Genomic DNA, 18,844 nt, shown 5'->3' on the forward strand with positions numbered 1-18,844 from the left:
GTAGTGATGGTGGTGGTGATTGTGGTTGTTATTTTACAGTAGCAGTGGTGGTAATGATGGTGATGGTGGTGATAGTAGTGTTCATTTAATAGTAATAGTATAGGCGGTGGTGGTGGTGGTGGTGGTGGTGGTAGTGGTCATTTTATGGTAGTAGTGGTGGTAATGGTGGTAGCGGTGGTGGTGGTGATAGTGGTGGTGATAGTGGTGGTCATTTAATAGTAATGGTAGTGGTGGTGGTAGTGGCGATCATTTTACAATAGAAGTGGTGGTAATGGTGGTGGTGGTAGTGGTGACACAAGTGGGCAGCAACCGTGTCTGTTTATCATCACAGAGGGCGTGGCGGGGCAAGCATGAACACCTACACAACACAGTCTTGTCCATGCTGGTGGAGGGCAACGAGGCAGCCATGGGCAGCATCCCCGAGGTTAATGATGGTCATACGCTGAGCCAGGATGGCCTGACGCCTCTCCACGCCGCGGCGCTGTGCGGGGCTCCCAGTGATGCTGTGGAGGCTTTGCTGCGACGCGGCGTGAGCCCTCATGTGACCACCCCTGACAATATGACCCCCGCTGACCTGGCACGGCAGCAAGGCCATGACTCAGTGATTAAGGGACTACAGCGCCACCACTGTGCACAGGTGTGTGTGTGTGTGTTGTGTGAGCTTATTACATTTATAATTTTTCTAACATTAACCAATATGAATGTGATGCAAAATGTTTTTGTTTACAATATTTTGCATCCTTTACCAAGATGTATTTCTTTCTTCATATTTGTGTCTGTAAATTCATGTTAAACAAATGAAGTATTGCTTAATTTCAAGAGGTGCTTATAGATATTAATGAGGTGGTAAGCCTGCAGGTAATGGTTATGCTATAAGCTTGGTAACCTGTTTTGTTGAGTGAGCTGTGATGCAGTGCAAATATTTCAGTATTGGTGTGCACACTTCTCAAAGAGAGGGCAAAAATATTCAACATGGCTGACACGTGACTGTCACGAAGGAAACAACACAAGTAGCTAGCTGAACACTAACTCACTAATTCAGAACACAAACTGCATTTCATCCTGTACTAGCTGCAAGCCAATATGAAAGCATCAGACAGTTTCTCTTGGCTGCACGAGTGCACGGGGACCGTGCTGGTTGCAAGGAAGCAGGGTGAAGCACGAGACCTTTCATTCCTCGGTATTTTTACAAGCTGTCTTCTTTGGCGACAATTTGATCCCTGTGAAGGCAGCTTGTTGAAACATTCGGGGAATGAAACACCTCTATCTTCACCCTGCTCTTTCTCTCCCCCACAATCCCTATCCAGTGCTGTTTTTCACAGGAAAATAACAAACAGATAAATAAAAAGAATTAATAATAATAACAATAATAATAATAATAATAATAATAATAATAATAATAATAATAATAATAATAGTAATAGTAATAATAATAATAATAATAACAATAATAATAATAATAATAATAATAATAATAATAATAATAATAATAATAATAATAATGATAACTTAAGGGTTTTAGTGTACCATAGTTCAAATGGCTCTCAAGCACCTCTCGTGTAGCTGAGGGCACCCTTGGTTTGCTCAGGGCATCAGCAGAACCAAGGGGACGATTGTGGTTCCCCTGGATCTCCACAGAGCAAGCAAATTCACTGCTCAGCTTGTCATTGGGTCCACTGTGGACAGCCCTCATGGTCATGTCCGTGGACACCCTGCAACTGTCAAGTGAACACCAGTAATGCTTTGTGTCGGTGTAGCCAGTGTAAAATGTATGCCTGACTGCCCAGCCGCTCAGTTTAAGCAGCACCTCGCTAGCACGGGCAGTGTTGCAGTCTGGTGGTAGACTAATAAGTGTACTTGAAAGCACTGACAGGTGTCACAAAATCACAGTCTTGTATTTACACTGAGTGCATCAGGTCCTACGTGAAGGCAAGCACTCATCAAAAATGTAAACATGCAATTCACAGGGAGATCAGCAAAGAAAAGTACACAACTCCCATCATCCTAACACTTGAAAAAATTAACACGATGTGATTCTTTAAACGATCGGCTGTTTAGTCCTGCTCCTGACGACAAGTCTTGAGCCACATGCTGACTGGTGGCAGTGTGGAGGGGCTGGGAGGTGAACACGTGTTCTCCAAACCGAGCTCTGCTACCTGCCCCAAGAGACTCTCTGAAGGGTTTTAACCTAAGCTAACCTAGCCTATCCCAAGCCAACTATCTTAAACAGGCATAACCTAACCTAACCAACCCACGCCTGAGGAGGATAAATTGCTACAGTACGACCAAACCGCAAACTACAAAACTGTGATTTTCATTATTGATTGTTTATATTATGGACGATTTTGAGCACAAAACATGGCGGAATTACTTCACTCTACCTCTTCTCCTCTCGTCCCCCAGTGACCTTGGGGACTCGTCGGGAAGAGGGGTTTATGGGCGGGGAACGCGGAAGTGCTCGTTTTTTGTACTTGAATGGAGACAAGAGTTTAAAATAAGGCAATCCTAACCTGGCCTGATCTGACCTGACCTATCTTAACATTACCTGATCTAACCTAACCTAACCATTTTCCACTTCCTGGCCAACCCTTTAGCCATGAACACAAGTGCATGGTTTGCCTGCTTCAGACTCTTGCCACGGTCTCCAAAATCCTTCATACCAACGATGGAATCAGAGGCCGGGTCAAAATGGAGAGATTCTCTGACGGTCACTGCATCAAATGCATGCCACAGAGTCTCTTCCTTCGCCATGGTCTCTGCTCTCTTCCTCAGGACTGTCAGAGTTTGTTTGCTCCAGCCTACTTGGATGGAAGTTTGCCTTAGCCAAAGGTGAACATTGAACTGCTGGGGAGTGAAAAAAGTAGAGCTTTAAAAGCTACACGCCTTAGGACTATGGTAACGCAAGGCCAGAGCAAACCTCCTCCCTTGTCCCCCATATCTTCTGCCCTTCTTATTTCCTAAGCCATTAATTACCTGTCCTCTGATAAATTCCTGCACTTCAGGGCTTGCATATGAAGATATGAAGTTTTCAGCTGCTGTGGACTCTTCAGGGTCTGCTACCTCAATCCCTTCACTTGTTTTCTGAGCTTGCTGATGATGTTCTACAGCAACCTGATTTTTCTACGCACTGAAAATATTTCATAAATATTTCAGCTGTTTTGTTGATAATTATCATAACTTCAAAAACTCCAATTCGTCTTTCATATACCAGATTCACATTTGTAGCTGCCTCTGGAAAGTGGTGTTTTCACAGAAAACAAAACAAAAAGGTTAGGTCATTGTAACAACGGTTCTAAGACAAACGTGAACTGATGCGGAAAACAATTATAGCACTTACAACATTGTGAAGCAGATAACAGCAGTCACCAGGCGAGGCTGTGGTGGTGTCTGAAGTGCTGCCCCAAGCTGCTGCTCAGTGATGGGGCATTGTGCGGCCACCTGGCAAGGGACGCCACCCGCCGGACGGGCAATGCGTCAGTCAGGGTGACTTTCAAGTGTGTACATTCACACGGTGTACACTTGCCTCGGGAGAGCCCACACTGTCACCTGACTGTTGAGGGCTTTATGAGAGACCACAGTTTTCATCTAGCCTGGCTAGTTTCAGCTGCAAGTAATGGCTCAACATTGCCTCAAACTACCAGGTGTTTTGTCTCTCGCGACAGAAGCCTGCATTCCAACCACTAGCACATGTACATGGGTGTGGCAGACACATAAATTGGTGATGTGTGCACCACTTGCAGACAAAGTGTCTCATGGAGGCAACACCAGTATCACCATTTGTAGGAACAGGACAAACCATGATTTATTTAATGAAAATAAAATATTAAAATGTAATGATAACACAAATTCACAAGAAACTCTACTGTTACCAATGTAGTAATAAATGTCACGATCGCTTACTTACTTACGATCGTACGATCCCGGTTATCTTTCCAAGAAAGTGGACGTTACACTGATCAAGGAAAGTTTTAAAGGTCTGGATTTTTAAAGGCTTCGAGTGCCTACCCGACCTATCCGAAATCGCCAGAATTACACCCTCTCACTGTACCTTTACCTTGACACAGCACACCTGGAATCACCTCTAATACCAGATTAATGTTGGGAGAGTAGAAAACACGATTATTCTATGTTACAACCACATACATTAATAATAATAATCATTCACAAACAACATGAGGTAGTACATGTTACTACATGACGTTCTCGTCACTTCACACAACACCAGAACCCATTTACACCTCCACCAGTCACAGAAATATTCCCCTCAACCGCAGGAATCTACTCAGACGCCATTACCGCGTCCCCAGACAATAATTCCCGTATTTCACCTCCTCAAGCCTCACAGGAGATCACCATCATCACCAAAGATTACCCATAACACCATAACATCATCCACAAAATCACCAATACACCACAACACCAGCTTCCAAGCTCAACACCACAACCTCCACTCACAAAATGGCTGCCAGTTTGACCTATGACCCCTTGGAACAGCGTCACCGGCACAACTCAACAACCGAATTTCAGCGGACGAGAGCTCTTGATACCACAAAAGACTCACTAACCTGATCCTGGATATCAAGGTTATACCGCTACACCACTGATACCTCCACAAACTCACCCCATCACCAATCCACACCAAGATCCTTCCCTGAGAAACGCCTTCCCTCCGATATACCTCACGACCCAAGGCACTCTGCCTTCCCCTCCTTGGAATGTGTTGTTGCCCACTCAAGCAGGAGGGTCATGGACATGAGGTTGAGAAAGTGGTACAGGAGGGAAGTAAATGCGGAAGGGGAAGACTAAAAGTAGCATACACGAACACAAATGAACTAATGTTGGCAATGTTGAAACTAGAAAACTATTTAAAAGAGGAGAAACCGGACATCATGGGAGTCGTTGAAACTAAATTTGCAAGTGAAGGGATATATTAAATATTGGTGAAGGAAAATACAACCTCTGGATGAGAAATATAAAGAATAAACGGGGAGGAAGTGTGATGCTTCTAGTTAGGAAGGATTTATTAGTGGAATCTGTCATATATGGGGTGGAGGAGGCAGAATTACTGAAAATAAGCTTAAGACAGAATATTGGAAGATACCATAACGTTGTGGTGACTTATGTTCCCCCCTATTCCAACTCTTGGAGAAAGGATGAATATAAGAAAAGGCCTGAGGACACAAGGACATGTTTGGCAGAGATGCTTGAGGAAAATGACGATATACTTTAAATGTAAAGAGATATCTTGGAAGAACTAGACCTCAGAAGGCAGTGAGTCATCATGGGGGAACAAACTACTAGACCTGGCTATTCAAAAATTTCCTGACACAGTGAGATACAAATGACACAAGATTTAGGGGAAATGAAGCACCTTCAAGCCTCGATCTAGTTTTCACCAAGGAACAAAAATAGTAGAAGACCTTAAATACATAAACCCAATAGGAAAAAGTGATCATGTGCTGATTCAGTTCACAGCTATGGATAATAAGCTCAGTATAAGAAAAGAGGACCACAGAAGAGAATGGCTAAACTACAGCAAGACTAACTTAGGACAACTTAGGAAGTATTTCAGTGAAGTGAATTGGAACATAGTTATTCAAAAGGAAGACATAGAGGAAAAGTGGACAGCTTTTCTGGACATTTATAATAAGGGAGTAGAGAAATGGGTACCCAAAAGATCAACAGAGAACCTTTTCAAAAAGGACTGGTACAACAGATGTGCAACAGCTAGATTGGAGAGAGAAAAAGCATGGAACAAGTGGAAGGAAAACAGGAGACTGGACCTGTGGAACAATTATATAAGGAAGAGGAACGAATATGTCAAAACTCACAGAGATGAGCAGAAAAATTTTGAAAGGAATGTTGTGGAGAAATGTAAAGACCAACCAAAATTATTTTATAAATTCATTAATGGAAAATTAAAGAGTAAAGATGAAATAAGTAAGGTAAAAGCTGGAGAAGAGAAAGTGGATAACCCAGAAGAGGTAGCTGAAGTGTTTAACAGATTCTTAGTAAACACTCTGTGTTTACTAAGGAAAATTATTTCAGAGGTGAGAGGACAGCATTAGAAAAAGGGACCGACCTAAAGGAGATTAAAACATCAGTAGATGAAGTAAAGAATATGTTGGAAGACCTGGATGTAAGGAAAGCAATAGGTCCTGATGGTGTCTCCAGTTGGATTTTAAGAGTGTAGCTCACAATTAGTCTCAGCGTTGCACAATATAATTAGCACTACCCTGGTAAAAGGTAGAGTACTCATAGACTGGAAACGGGTGATATTACCCCAATCCACAGGACCGGAAGTAAAGAAGATCCATTAATTATAGATCTGTATCGCTCACAAGTGTGGTGGCGAAGATTTGTGAAAAGATTATCAAGAACAGATGGGTGAAATATCTAGAAGACAACAAGATGATAACAGAGAAACAGTTTGGTTTCAGAAAAGGGAGATCTTATGTCACAAATTTGATATATTTCTACTCAAGAGTAATAGATATAGTGCCAGAGAAAGATGGATGGGCCGACTGCATATACTTAGATCTGAGAAAAGCATTCGATAAAGTTCCACACAGAAGACTAATATGGAAATTGGAAAAGATTGGAGGACTCGGTGGATCACTGTTAAAGTGGATGACTGACTTTTTGACAAACAAAGAAATGAGGACAGTAATTAAAGGCAGCAGGTTGAACTGGAGAATGGTAATAAGTGGCGTCCCACATGGTACGGTACTTGCACCTATTATGTTCGTAATGGGGAGTTTTCAGAACTAGTGATTGTCACCAGGTGGCAGCACAGACACAAACTCTTCTCTCACATACAAGCAATATCAGATATACCTACAGTGTTATTGTAGCCGCACCGGCTGGGCATCAATTGGCTCTCAGGTGATCTGTTTTACTGATCACACCCATCATCGTAGGGTCTATGTGACGGGGGATGCGAGACACACTAGAGGACGTGGGAAGAAGCTGAAAAAGGAAATTTGTAGAAGAGGTATCAAAAAGAATAGTTTTCCAGGAAGAGTAGTTGATACATGGAACTGTCCAAATAAGGATGTGCCACAAGCAAGAACTATTCATAATTTCAAGGCCAAGTTAGACAATAACAGATACAGAGGTGGGACAGTACGAGCGTGGCTCCTTTCCCGCACGACACAGCTAAGTAATCATGACTTAGTAATCACGCACACAGCTGTTCGGACGCGGGTGCTAGAGCTCCTCGAGACGCACGCGCTGCCGGCTCCTGACAAAACGATGAGGCCTAGTAATGTATGGTTGAGGGGGGCGAGAGAGTGTCCTGTCTCCAGTTTTAATACACAAAGGAATATTTTGAGGCTGAAAAAAACGGAAGAAAAGGAAAATCTAGGTGGCACCACCGGTCGTGATGTGTTTGTAAACAAACTGAGTGAAGAGGTGAGACAGAGGGTGCATTATATTGAAATCTCTGTAGGTTGAAAGACTTGGTGGAGTTAAGTGGAGAAAGATATTTTTTTTGGATTCAGAGAAGAGAAAGGAAATGTGAGGAGGACAACCAGCGTAGAGAGAGAAATAAGGTACATGAAGGAACTGATCTCTGGCATTCTGGAAAAGCAGGACAAGAAATGGTGAAGAAATGTTATGGTTAGCTATGATGAATACAATGGACCGATGGGTGGAGGAATTTACAAGATACAGAGGGGAGGAGGAACCATGTATGCCAGACCTGGTGTTTACATAAAAACCGGAGCCCAATTAAATACTTAATCCCAATGGGAAAAAGTGACAATGGATGAGAGACTACTTAAAGGATAGAGAAATGAGAATTGTGATTAGGGACACTTGTTCAAGATGGAGTAATGTAACAAGCGGAGTACCACAGGGGTCAGTGTTAGCACCCATTATGTTCCAAATATACATCAATGATATGTAGGAATGTTTGACCAGTTATTCTAATCTGCTTGCTGGTGATGCAAAATTGTTAAGGGTAACAAAGAGCCATGCTGACTGTATGGAGCTGCAAAGAGATATTGACAAGACTTATGGGTGGAGCAAGAAGTGGAAATTGGAACTGAATGCTAACAAATGCCATATGAAGGAACTGGGAAAGAGTAAAAGAAGACCTGCATGGGACTATAAAAGGGTGGAGAAAGTAATAATGAAGAGCAAGGAGAAGAAAGACCTAGGAGTGGTTATTCAAGATATCCTGACCTGAACGGCGTACAAGTAAGATACCTGGCTTGACGTACAGGATGTTAACAAATGTTAGGGTGGCATTTCATTATATGGACGAGAATAGGATGAAAAAAAATTATAGCCACTATGATACGTCCCAGGCTGGAACATGCAGCAGTGGTGTGTTCTCCCCATATGAAGGACATGAAAAAGTTGGAAAGAATTCAGTGGGCAGCTACAAGGATGGTACCGGAGCTGAAGGAAAAGACCTAACGTACAGAGAAAGGTTGAAAGAAATGTGACTGCCAACTTTGCAAGTTAGAAGAGAAAGAGGAGATCTAACAACTATGTATAAAACAGTTAACAGCACTGAGAAGATAGACACGCAGGAACTGGTGGTGCTGAAAAAAGACGAAGCTGGACGGACGAGAAGGCACTCAAGATCAGGAACAGTCAGTGTTTGAGGGACATCAAGAAGTACAGTTTTCCACACAGGACTGAGGAAATCTGGAACAGCCTAAATGAAGAGGGTTGTTACAACACCAACCGTGGATAAATTTAAGGAAATGCTGGATAAATATAGATATGGAGATAGAACACTATGAGCCCTGCTGGAACCCTGCAATATGCAACTAGGTAAATACGCACACACACAGACACACACACACACACACACACACACACACACACAGTGATATGGCATTGGCCTTCACCGTACAAGACAGGTAAAAAATTAATGTAAGATATTACCTTGTTCGGCGTCCCAATTAACATGTGGTGGAGTCCGGGATGATCGTGTCATCACTCGTTTTCAGCTGTCCAAAATTTGTCCTGTAAACATCTGCACAAATAGCCAGGTAGTAAACATCACATGGTGGTATTACAAACATTTTGTTATTTTAGCATCATACAATAATAACTTGATATAATACAATTAATTTCTCGCCATAATGTGGAAGCTGTACTTGTGAAGTGTCCGTGACCACTCGGGCATCAGTCCTGGATGCTTCATGTTCTACTGGGGACAAAATTAAAACATGAACCTTAGAAAAGAAAAAAAGGGAAGATAAAATAAATAACTACCTGTACAAATATAACACGTAAATATGCAGCAAGGGAAATGTGGGATGAGATGTTCTAAGTTATTTGACGTTTACAGTATGTGCTCACAAATCTGTTTGCACTGTTCATTTGAAGGAAAACAATTATTAAACAACTATTTATGGGAAGGAATATGGCACACACTAAGAAGTAATAAACAATTAAGGTGTGTGTATATACACATCTATGCACCTTCAAGTGTCCAACTGCTGTGACCACCGTGGCTGTCGTGTACAGGACTGCCACCTCGAGGACTGCTACCTATACACCTTCAGGTGCCCCACTGCTATGACCACCGTGGCAGTCGTGTACAGGACTGCCACCTCAAGGACTGCTACTTATACACCTTCAGGTGCCCCACTGCTGTGACCACCGTGGCTGTCGTGTACAGGACTGCCACCTCAAGGACTGCTACTTATACACCTTCAGGTGCCCCACTGCTATGACCACCGTGGCTGTCGTGTACAGGACTGCCACCTCAAGGACTGCTACTTATACACCTTCAGGTGCCCCACTGCTGTGACCACCGTGGCTGTCGTGTACAGGACTGCCACCTCAAGGACTGCCATCTATGCACCTTCAAGTGTCCCACTGCTGTGACCACCGTGGCTGTCGTGTACAGGACTGCCACCTCAGCAAATTCCAATGCACTGAGAATGTCACGCTGAAGAAACAAAAAAATTAAGTAAATAAACAACAACAATAACAAAGGTGTACATCACAAGCTGTGTTGTACAGTTCCATACTTTACCTAAACCGTGAGGCAATATTAATATGTAGCCAACATTTGATATACATTATTTTACATATCACAACCTCCGACCACCGTGCCGTGGTTCACAGTGCCTCAGCAAAGCACCGTCACCAGCGTGCATCCAGACAGTAATGACGGTTAGGTACAACATTACTCGCTGCATTAAGTCAGCAACTCTCAAAATAATTCCAATACATTTTAATACAACTATGATTACTAACAAAATTTTTCATCATACGAACACTGCATTTTAAAACATGTATATAATCGGGGACAAAAATACAACTACTGAAAATAGCCTCTCATCACGAACAGGACGGCATTACTGAGAAGACGACCATTGCTCCCAGGAAAAAATGAGGAAACGGTCATCACAGACCATATGGGTGTGTTTCTGGCATGCTACATTCGGGCTTTCCACTCACTAAAACCGCCTGAAAATGTAGTGGAGATGTAATAACCAGAAAGTGACAAAATCATCAAAGAAGGAGAGGTGAAAATATCGAAAGAGTTTAGATTCCAAACTTGTACGTGTAGTTTTGTCTTTAGGCATACTGCTGCATTTTGCTGTTTTTCCAGGTGAAATTCTTTCTTAGAAACCAATAACCTTGCAAAGAGGTATTTGTACAAACAATCTACTGCAACACCATGCCCAGGAAACTACACCTGATTATGAAATGTGCACCTGGTCTTCATGTGAATCCCGTACATTTGTTATCCACACACTCTGCATGTACACATCATCTTTTGTCACATCCTGCCAGGAATTTCACCTGCCACACGGTCACTCATGAACCCATTACGTGAAGAAACAATCCAAGATAAATTTACCGCTTCTCTACAAACTCCAAATGGTGGACAAAACTTTTTTTCCTGGTAAGTTTTGATGTGATTTTTTTTTTAAATCTTCATTCACTTCCTGTCACAAATCATTCAGTTTTCATTTTTTTTTTATCTCCATCCACCATAAGGAAGAGTAATTTATGACATAAATTAATTGCAAATTAGTCAAAATGCATCAAAACTTAGCATAAAAAATAGTTTTGTCCCTGTAAATACTCATCTACACTGTGCAGTTCACAGTTTACATCAGGTGCTCACAATAGCACTCCTGATAAAAACAAACAATTAAAAAAAAAAACAAAAAAACTCACGGGCAGCATTAATAAAAGTTTCTGACAACATCATGGGGTTCCTAACCTGACCTGACTTAAACAAACCAAACCTAACCAACCTTCCCACCTAACCTAACTTAACCAAACCAAACTTAACCAACCATCCTAACTAACCTAACCTAACACAACCAAACAACACCTAACCAACCTTCTTAACTTGACTTAACCAAACCAAACCCAGCCAACCATCCTGACTAACCTAACTTAACTTAGCCAAACAAAACCTAACCAACATATCTAATTAACATGACCAACCTAACCTAACCAAACCAGACCAACCTAACTTAACCAAACCAAACTTAGCCTGCCTACCTAACTAACCTAACTTTCTAACTAACCTAATCTTAACACGCCGGAAAGAAAGCCAATAAATGTTCAGAAATTGTTGCTGGCGTCAGTATGTGACACACACACACACACACACACTCACACACACACACACACACACACACACACACACACACACACACACACACATTTATATATATATATATATATATATATATATATATATATATATATATATATATATATATATATATATATATATATATATATATATATATATATATATATATATATATATATGGACTTCATAATACTCAGCACCAGGAGCTCCAGCCAGTGAGATGCTTCATGAAAGCTGAAGTGAATATGTATAGGTTGTGTCTGATTCAACAAATGCACTATCTATTTCATAGCCCTCTTAAAATGACAACTGCATCCTTGAAGTGCATTGAGTAAACAATTATTTATGTACTCATTCATCTCTTATTTGCTAGTATACTCATCTCTTGGCTTCCTTAGGAAATAAATGTAGCTTTTTGGGACCATCCTTGTCCCTCTCCGCTCTCTCTCTCTCTCTCTCTCTCTCACACACACACACACACACACACACACACACACAAAAAAAAAAAAGCAGGAATGATCTTGATCTTGATGGTACAGGTGGCACAGGATCACTCCTGAGCCAGGCCTTTGGATCGGCAACTCCTGTAGAAGGGGAAAAAAAAAAAGAAATGAACAGCATCCTCTACAGTAATTGTTCCTACATCTGGCACGCCACATTCTCTCCAGAAACTCTTTCACCGCCTCAATCATCCTTTCATTCGCCTCTCTACACAGTCCCAGCAACAACACCATTCATTCCTTTCCTGTCTTCTCCACTCTTTCATTCCTATCATGCCCTAACTCAGTCAGTATCACTTGCATCATCTCATTCCTGTCTCTGGCATACTTCACACACTCCAGCACCACATGTTCCTCCGTTTCATCCTCTCCAATGTCATACATCTGGCACACTTTGCTGCGTAACTCAGACCGCCTGTAACGCCTTGCATTCACATCCATACACTGTGCCCTCGCTCGGAAGAGAAGATCACCGCCCAGGCTTCCATCATACCGCCTTTCATACCTCGGGGCCTCTTTCTCCTTGTACCATTCCAGGGTCTTCTTTCTTTCCATCTTATTCTTCCATTCATCCGGTCCCACACATTTCACTTCTTTGTCTATCTCATTCTTCCATTTTCTCACATCCCATTTAGCTCCCACTCTGCCTCCTCTTGTTACCACCCATTCACGCTAATTTTGATTCCTCCCAGCCATTCTTATCGCCCACACATCTTGCAATCCATTCCTGTCTGTCATTCTCACGCACCCCTTCCTCCATTTGCTTCCACTTTCATTCCACAGGTACACCTTCCTTACCATTCTTGCATCATCCATTCTCTCAGGCCTAATCTTGTACCTAAGTGTGGCTTTTGTGAGTTTTTCCTTAAAGGTGCTCCATCCCGTATCACCTCTCCAGGCTTCAACTGCTGTGCACCTCGATACACTCAGTGCCATCCTTGCCGATTCATTCATAACAACTACGTCATCTGCATAAAGAAGCACACACACTTTATCATTCCCAACACTTGCCCCTGCATTCATTCCTCTCATCCTGGCTGCTAGCTCCTATGTATGCAGGCCAAAAATGGTTGATGACAATATACAGTTTTGCTTAACTTATCTTTCACTATTCACCCAGTTTTTTTCTATGTCTCCTAGTCTGTATCTAGCTCTTGTGTCCACATACATACTTTGCACTATGTTAACTATCTTTGCACTCAATCCAATCTTTTCTAAGACTCTACCTAGCATTTCTCTGTTCACTCTATCATAAGCTTTCTCTGTATCCAGAAAACCTAGGTACAATTTACCCCCATCCCTCTTTTTCTTCTCAATCATTTCATTCACCACAAACATATTGTCCTCAGCTCTCCTATCCACACGAAAACCATTATGTTCTTCACCCAGCACTCCAGCTCTCTCAGTCCATTTACACAGTCTCTCATTCAACACTGCACTGAAAACTTTACCTATTGTATTCACTAATACAATTGGCCTGTAGCTCTTCAACTCGTTCTTACTCTTAAATCGTCCCTATGCAACAGACACACTCTGCTCTCGTACTACTTTCTTGGCACTCTCTTCATCCCACACTCGGTTGAATAATTCAGTTATTCTATCAATCACTACCTCCCCACCATTCTTGTAGAGCTCATACGGTATATCATCTGGACCTGCTGCCTTGCCATTCTTCTGCCTTCTCACACACCTCTCCACTTCCTCCCAGCTGATTTTTTTTCATCCAATTAATCTGCATTCTTCCTTTCCAGTGTCACACATCCTTCTCTCACACTAAACATCTCACCTACCCCACCTACTTCTTCCCAGAACCCTTTGGTTGCCTCCCTGATTACCTCCTTCTCTCTTATAACTACACCATCCACTTTCAGACTCTCCACACCAACACTGCCTGACATTCTCACCTCTCATGAACTTGTGCCATTCACGGCCACCTTCCATACCTTTCTCCCTTAAAGATTGAATCACACTCCTTTCACTCTTCACTTTAGCATTCATTATCATTCGTCTTGTCAACCGCTGCTGCTTCACATACATTGCCCATGCATTCTGATACTCGTTCTCTGCCTCATTGCTTTCATGCCTCTTTTTCCTTAGCCATTTAAACTCTCTACTCATTCTCTTTCTCTCCTTTCTAGCCGCTCTGATTTCATCATTCCACCATGGTTTGCATACATTCTTTCTTATACCTACTCTCACAAATCCTATCTCTTTCTAAGCAGCACCCTTCACGTCCTCAACCAGTTTCTCATTCAGATGCTCCACGTCATGCATACTTTCGTCATCCTTCAGTTTTTGACTACCGCTTTGGATCCTACTTGGGGACCAGCATCTCAGTGGTCTTTTTTTTATTTTCCTGGTTTTTGTCACCCGTGGCCTGTGTTCCCACTACATAAAAAATGAAAAAGCACAGACACACACACAGGCCATAACAATACACACTGACACATCGCCACAGCCACCAAGTGAAACTTTCTGAAAACTGTGACAACATTATTATATTATTACATCACATTATAATTATATACCTTTCATTGTGATACCATCAGCACCATGGTTTCCCTTCTCTTTCCGGCAGAGCTACAAGCTTCCTGAAGAACTGCACGAGGAGCTGCTCTCAACAGTCAGTCGCCAGGACGACGTACAGGCAGTGTCCACCCTCCTGTGTAAGGGCGCGCCCATAGAGCCTCTGGGTGGTCTTTCTGTCCTCAGACTGGCTGTCACCACCGACCGCATACACACCGTCAGCCTGCTGCTGGCTAGCGGTGCACCGCTGCCTCCCAGCTTGCTGCAGGAAGCTTGGCAGAGCCCTGACGTGACTTACAGGGTGCTGGCCTTCCTCACCACCGTGAGTACCTTCCCTTCCCTGTCTCACAGAACTACCTCACTGTAAAGGTGAGGACGAGCACCGGTACTGGACCCAAGTCTCAGCAGTGGCTCCTTTGCAGAGTGGAAAGTGTTTGAACAACTTAGGTAAGTTATAGGTCTGTTGGTTGTAGAGGACGGGCCTTTGTGTTGCAGTACCGTCAGTTTCAGGTTTTAATGCTGCACATGACAGACCTGCAGCACAACAAAGCTGTCCAACATTAGAGATCATGCAACAGAATCTTGTCATTTCATAAAAGGACACTTCAGTGTAATGTTTAGAACAAGCAATGAAGTAGATCTCATAATAGTTGAATCCATGTTAATTCATCATTATAATCCTAAAAGCAATTGTAATAATGCTTGTCAAACCTAATATTTGATTATAATTCATCATTATAATCCTAAAAATAATTGTAATAATGCTTGTCAAACCTAATATTTGGAATAATTTTTGTATTTTTCCTTTTTTTCGGACAAGGTAAGGTTGTACTCGTACATGCACTTTTAGATTTGTGACACTTAATGACGCTTCTGCATAGCTGCCCTCTCTCTCTCTCTCTCTCTCTCTCTCTCTCTCTCTCTCTCTCTTCCTTGCGGTGGTGTTAACACTTATTAAGTTAATCAAACGTGAGCCTTTACCGCTCCAGAATGCCTGCGTGAGGGAGAAAAACGAAGGAACAATTACACTAGATTAAGATTTGTATGAGAAAAAAAAACTAATAGACTAATACGGATAATAATTTCGGTGATCCAAGTTATGAAGATGATATCAAGGAAAGTTTTTATTATTATTATTATTATTATTATTATTGTTATTATTATTATTATTATTATTATTATTATTATTATTATTTATTTTTGCTTTCTTTTTTTTTTACATTTTTTTTTTTTTTTTTTTTATGTAGGAAGGACACTGGCCAAGGGCAACAAAAATCCAGTAAAAAAATATGCCCACTGAAATTCCAGTCCCATAAATGGGTCAAAGCAGTGGTCAAAAATTGATGAATAAGTGTCTTGAAACCTCCCTCTTGAAGGAATTCAAGTCATAGGAAGGTGGAAATACAGAAGCAGGCAGGGAGTTCAGAGTTTACCAGAGAAAGGGATGAATGATTGAGAATACTGGTTAACTCTTGCGTTAGAGAGGTGGACAGAATAGGGGTGAGAGAAAAAAGAAAGTCTTGTGCAGCGAGGCCGCGGAAGGAGGGGAGGCATGCGGTTAGCAAGATCAGAAAAGCAGTTAACATGAAAATAGCGGTAAAAGACAGCTAGATATGCAACATTGCGGCGGTGAGAGAGAGGCTGAAGACAGACAGTTAGAGGAGAGGAGACGATGAGACGAAAAGCTTTTGATTCCACCCTGTCTAGAAGAGCAGTATGAGTGGAACCCCCCCCAGACATGTGAAGCATACTCCATACATGGCTGGATAAGGCCCTTGTACAGAATTAGCAGCTGGGGGGGGGGGTGAGAAAAGCTGGCGGAGACGTCTCAGAACGCCTAATTTCATAGAAGCTGTTTTTGCTAGAGATGAGATGTGAAGTTTCCTGTTTAGATTATAAGTAAAGGACAGACCGAGGATGTTCAGTGCAGAAGAGGGGGACAGTTTAGTGTCATTGAAGAAGAGGGGATAGTTGTCTGGAAGATTGTGTTGAGATGATAGATGGAGAAATTGAGTTTTTGAGGCATTGAACAATACCAAGTTTGCTCTGCTCCAATCAAAAATTTTAGAAAAATCAGAAGCCAAGCATTCTGTGGCTTCCCTGCGTGATATGTTTACCTCCTAAAGGATTGGACGTCTATGAAAAGACGTGGAAAAGTGCAGGGTCGTATCATCAGCATGGGAGTGGGTACGACAAGAAGTTTGGTTTACAAGATCATTAATGAATACTAAGAAGAGAGTGGGTGACAGGACAGAACCCTGAGGAACACCACTGTTAATAGATTTAGGAGAAGAACAGTGACCGTCTACCACAGCAGCAATAGAACGGTTAGAAAGGAAATTTGAGATGAAGTTACAGAGAGAAGGATAGAAACCGTAGGAGGCTAGTTTGGAAATCAAAGCTTTGTGCCAGACTCTATCAAAAGCTTTTGATATGTCCAAGGGAACAGCAAAAGTTTCACCAAAATCTCTAAAAGAGGATGACCAAGACTCAGTAAGGAAAGCCAGAAGATCACCAGTAGAGCGGCCTTGACGGAACCCATACTGGCGATCAGATAGAAGGTTGTGAAGTGATAGATGTTTAAGAATCTTATTGTTGAGGATAGATTCAAAAACTTTAGATAGGCAGGAAATTAAAGCAATAGGACGGTAGTTTGAGGGATTAGAACGGTCACCCTTTTTAGGAACAGGTTGAATGTAGGCAAACTTCCAGCAAGAAGGAAAGGTAGATGTTGACAGACAGAGCTGAAAGAGTTTGACTAGGCAAGGTGCAAGCACGGAGGCACAGTTTCGGAGAACAATAGGAGGGACCCCATCAGGTCCATAAGCCTTCCGAGGGTTTAGGCCAGTGAGGGTATTGAAAACATCATTGCGAAGAATTTTAATACGTGGCATGAAGTAGTCAGAGGGTGGAGGAGAGGGAGGAACAAGCCCAGAATCGTCCAAGGTAGAGTTTCTAGCAAAGGTTTGAGCGAAGAGTTCAGCTTTAGAAATAGATGTGATAGCAGTGGTGCCATCTGGTTAAAATAGAGGAGGGAAAGAAGAAGAAGTAAAGTTATTGGAGATATTTTTGGCTAGATGCCAGAAATCACGAGTGGAGTTAGATCTTGAAAGGTTTTGACATTTTCTGTTAATGAAGGAGTTTTTGGCTAGTTGGAGAACAGACTTGGCATGGTTCCGGGCAGAAATATAAAGTGCATGAGATTCTGGTGATGGAAGGCTTAAGTACCTTTTGTGAGCCACCTCTCTATCATGTATAGCACGAGAACAAGCTGTATTAAACCAAGGTTTAACACAGGACGAAAAAAAGAGTGAGGAATGTACGGTTCCATGCCAGACACTATCACCTCTGTTATGCGTTCAGCACACAAAGACGAGTCTCTGACACGGAAGCAGTAGTTATTCCAAGGAAAATCAACAAAATACCTCCTCAGGTCCCCCAACTTGCAGAGGCAAAACGCCAGAGGCACCTTCGCTTAGAGGGATCCTGAGGAGGGATTGGAGTGATAGGACAAGATAAAGATAGACTATGAGATTGTGATCGGAGGAGCCCAACTTAGAAGAAAGGGTGACAGCATAAGCAGAAAAATTAAAGGTCAGGAAAAAAGTCAAGAATGTTGGGCGTATCTCCAAGACGGTCAGGAGTACGAGTAGGGTGTTGCACCAATTGCTCTAGGTCATGGAGGATAGCAAAGTTGTAGGCTAGTTCACCAGGATGGTCAGCGAAGGGAAAGGAAAATCCAAAGCTGGTGGTGAACATTGAAGTCTCCAAGAATGGAGATCTCTGCGAAAGGGAAGAGTGTCAGAATGTGCTCCACTATGGAAGTTAAGTAGTCAAAGAATTTCTTATAGTCAGAGAGGAGTTAGGTGAGAGGTATACAGCACAGATAAATTTAGTATGAGAGTGACTCTATAGTCGTAGACAGATGGTGGAAAACTCGGAAGATTTAAAAGCGTGTGCACGAGAGCAGGTTAAGTCATTGCGCACATAAACGCAGCATCCAGCTTTGGATAAAAAATGAGGATAGAGAAAGTAGGAGGGAACAGAAAAGGGGCTACTGTCAGTTGCCTCAGACACCTGAGTTTCAGTGAGGAAAAGAAGATGAGATTTAGAAGAGGAGAGGTGGTGTTCTACAGATTGAAAGTTAGATCTTAGACCGCGAATGTTGCAGAAGTTAATGAAGAAAAAGTTGAGGGGGGTGTCAAGATACTTAGGGTCGTCGACAGAA

At 42.2% G+C, this 18,844-nt stretch overlaps 1 protein-coding gene across 7 annotated transcripts in view; it reads left to right on the forward strand.

The window, feature by feature from the left end:
* LOC135112265 (serine/threonine-protein phosphatase 6 regulatory ankyrin repeat subunit B-like) overlaps positions 1–18,844 on the forward strand; it is a 105,947-nt gene that overhangs the window by 71,110 nt on the left and 15,993 nt on the right. For all 7 annotated transcript variants that reach the window (XM_064026545.1, XM_064026546.1, XM_064026549.1 and 4 more), the window contains 2 exons: positions 332–637; positions 14,669–14,938. In XM_064026545.1, coding sequence (XP_063882615.1) covers positions 332–637; positions 14,669–14,938 — 576 coding nt within the window. The remainder of the gene's footprint in view (positions 1–331; positions 638–14,668; positions 14,939–18,844) is intronic.

The sequence above is a fragment of the Scylla paramamosain genome, chromosome 23 (genome assembly GCF_035594125.1).
Source record: "Scylla paramamosain isolate STU-SP2022 chromosome 23, ASM3559412v1, whole genome shotgun sequence".
Lineage (NCBI taxonomy): Eukaryota > Metazoa > Arthropoda > Malacostraca > Decapoda > Portunidae > Scylla > Scylla paramamosain.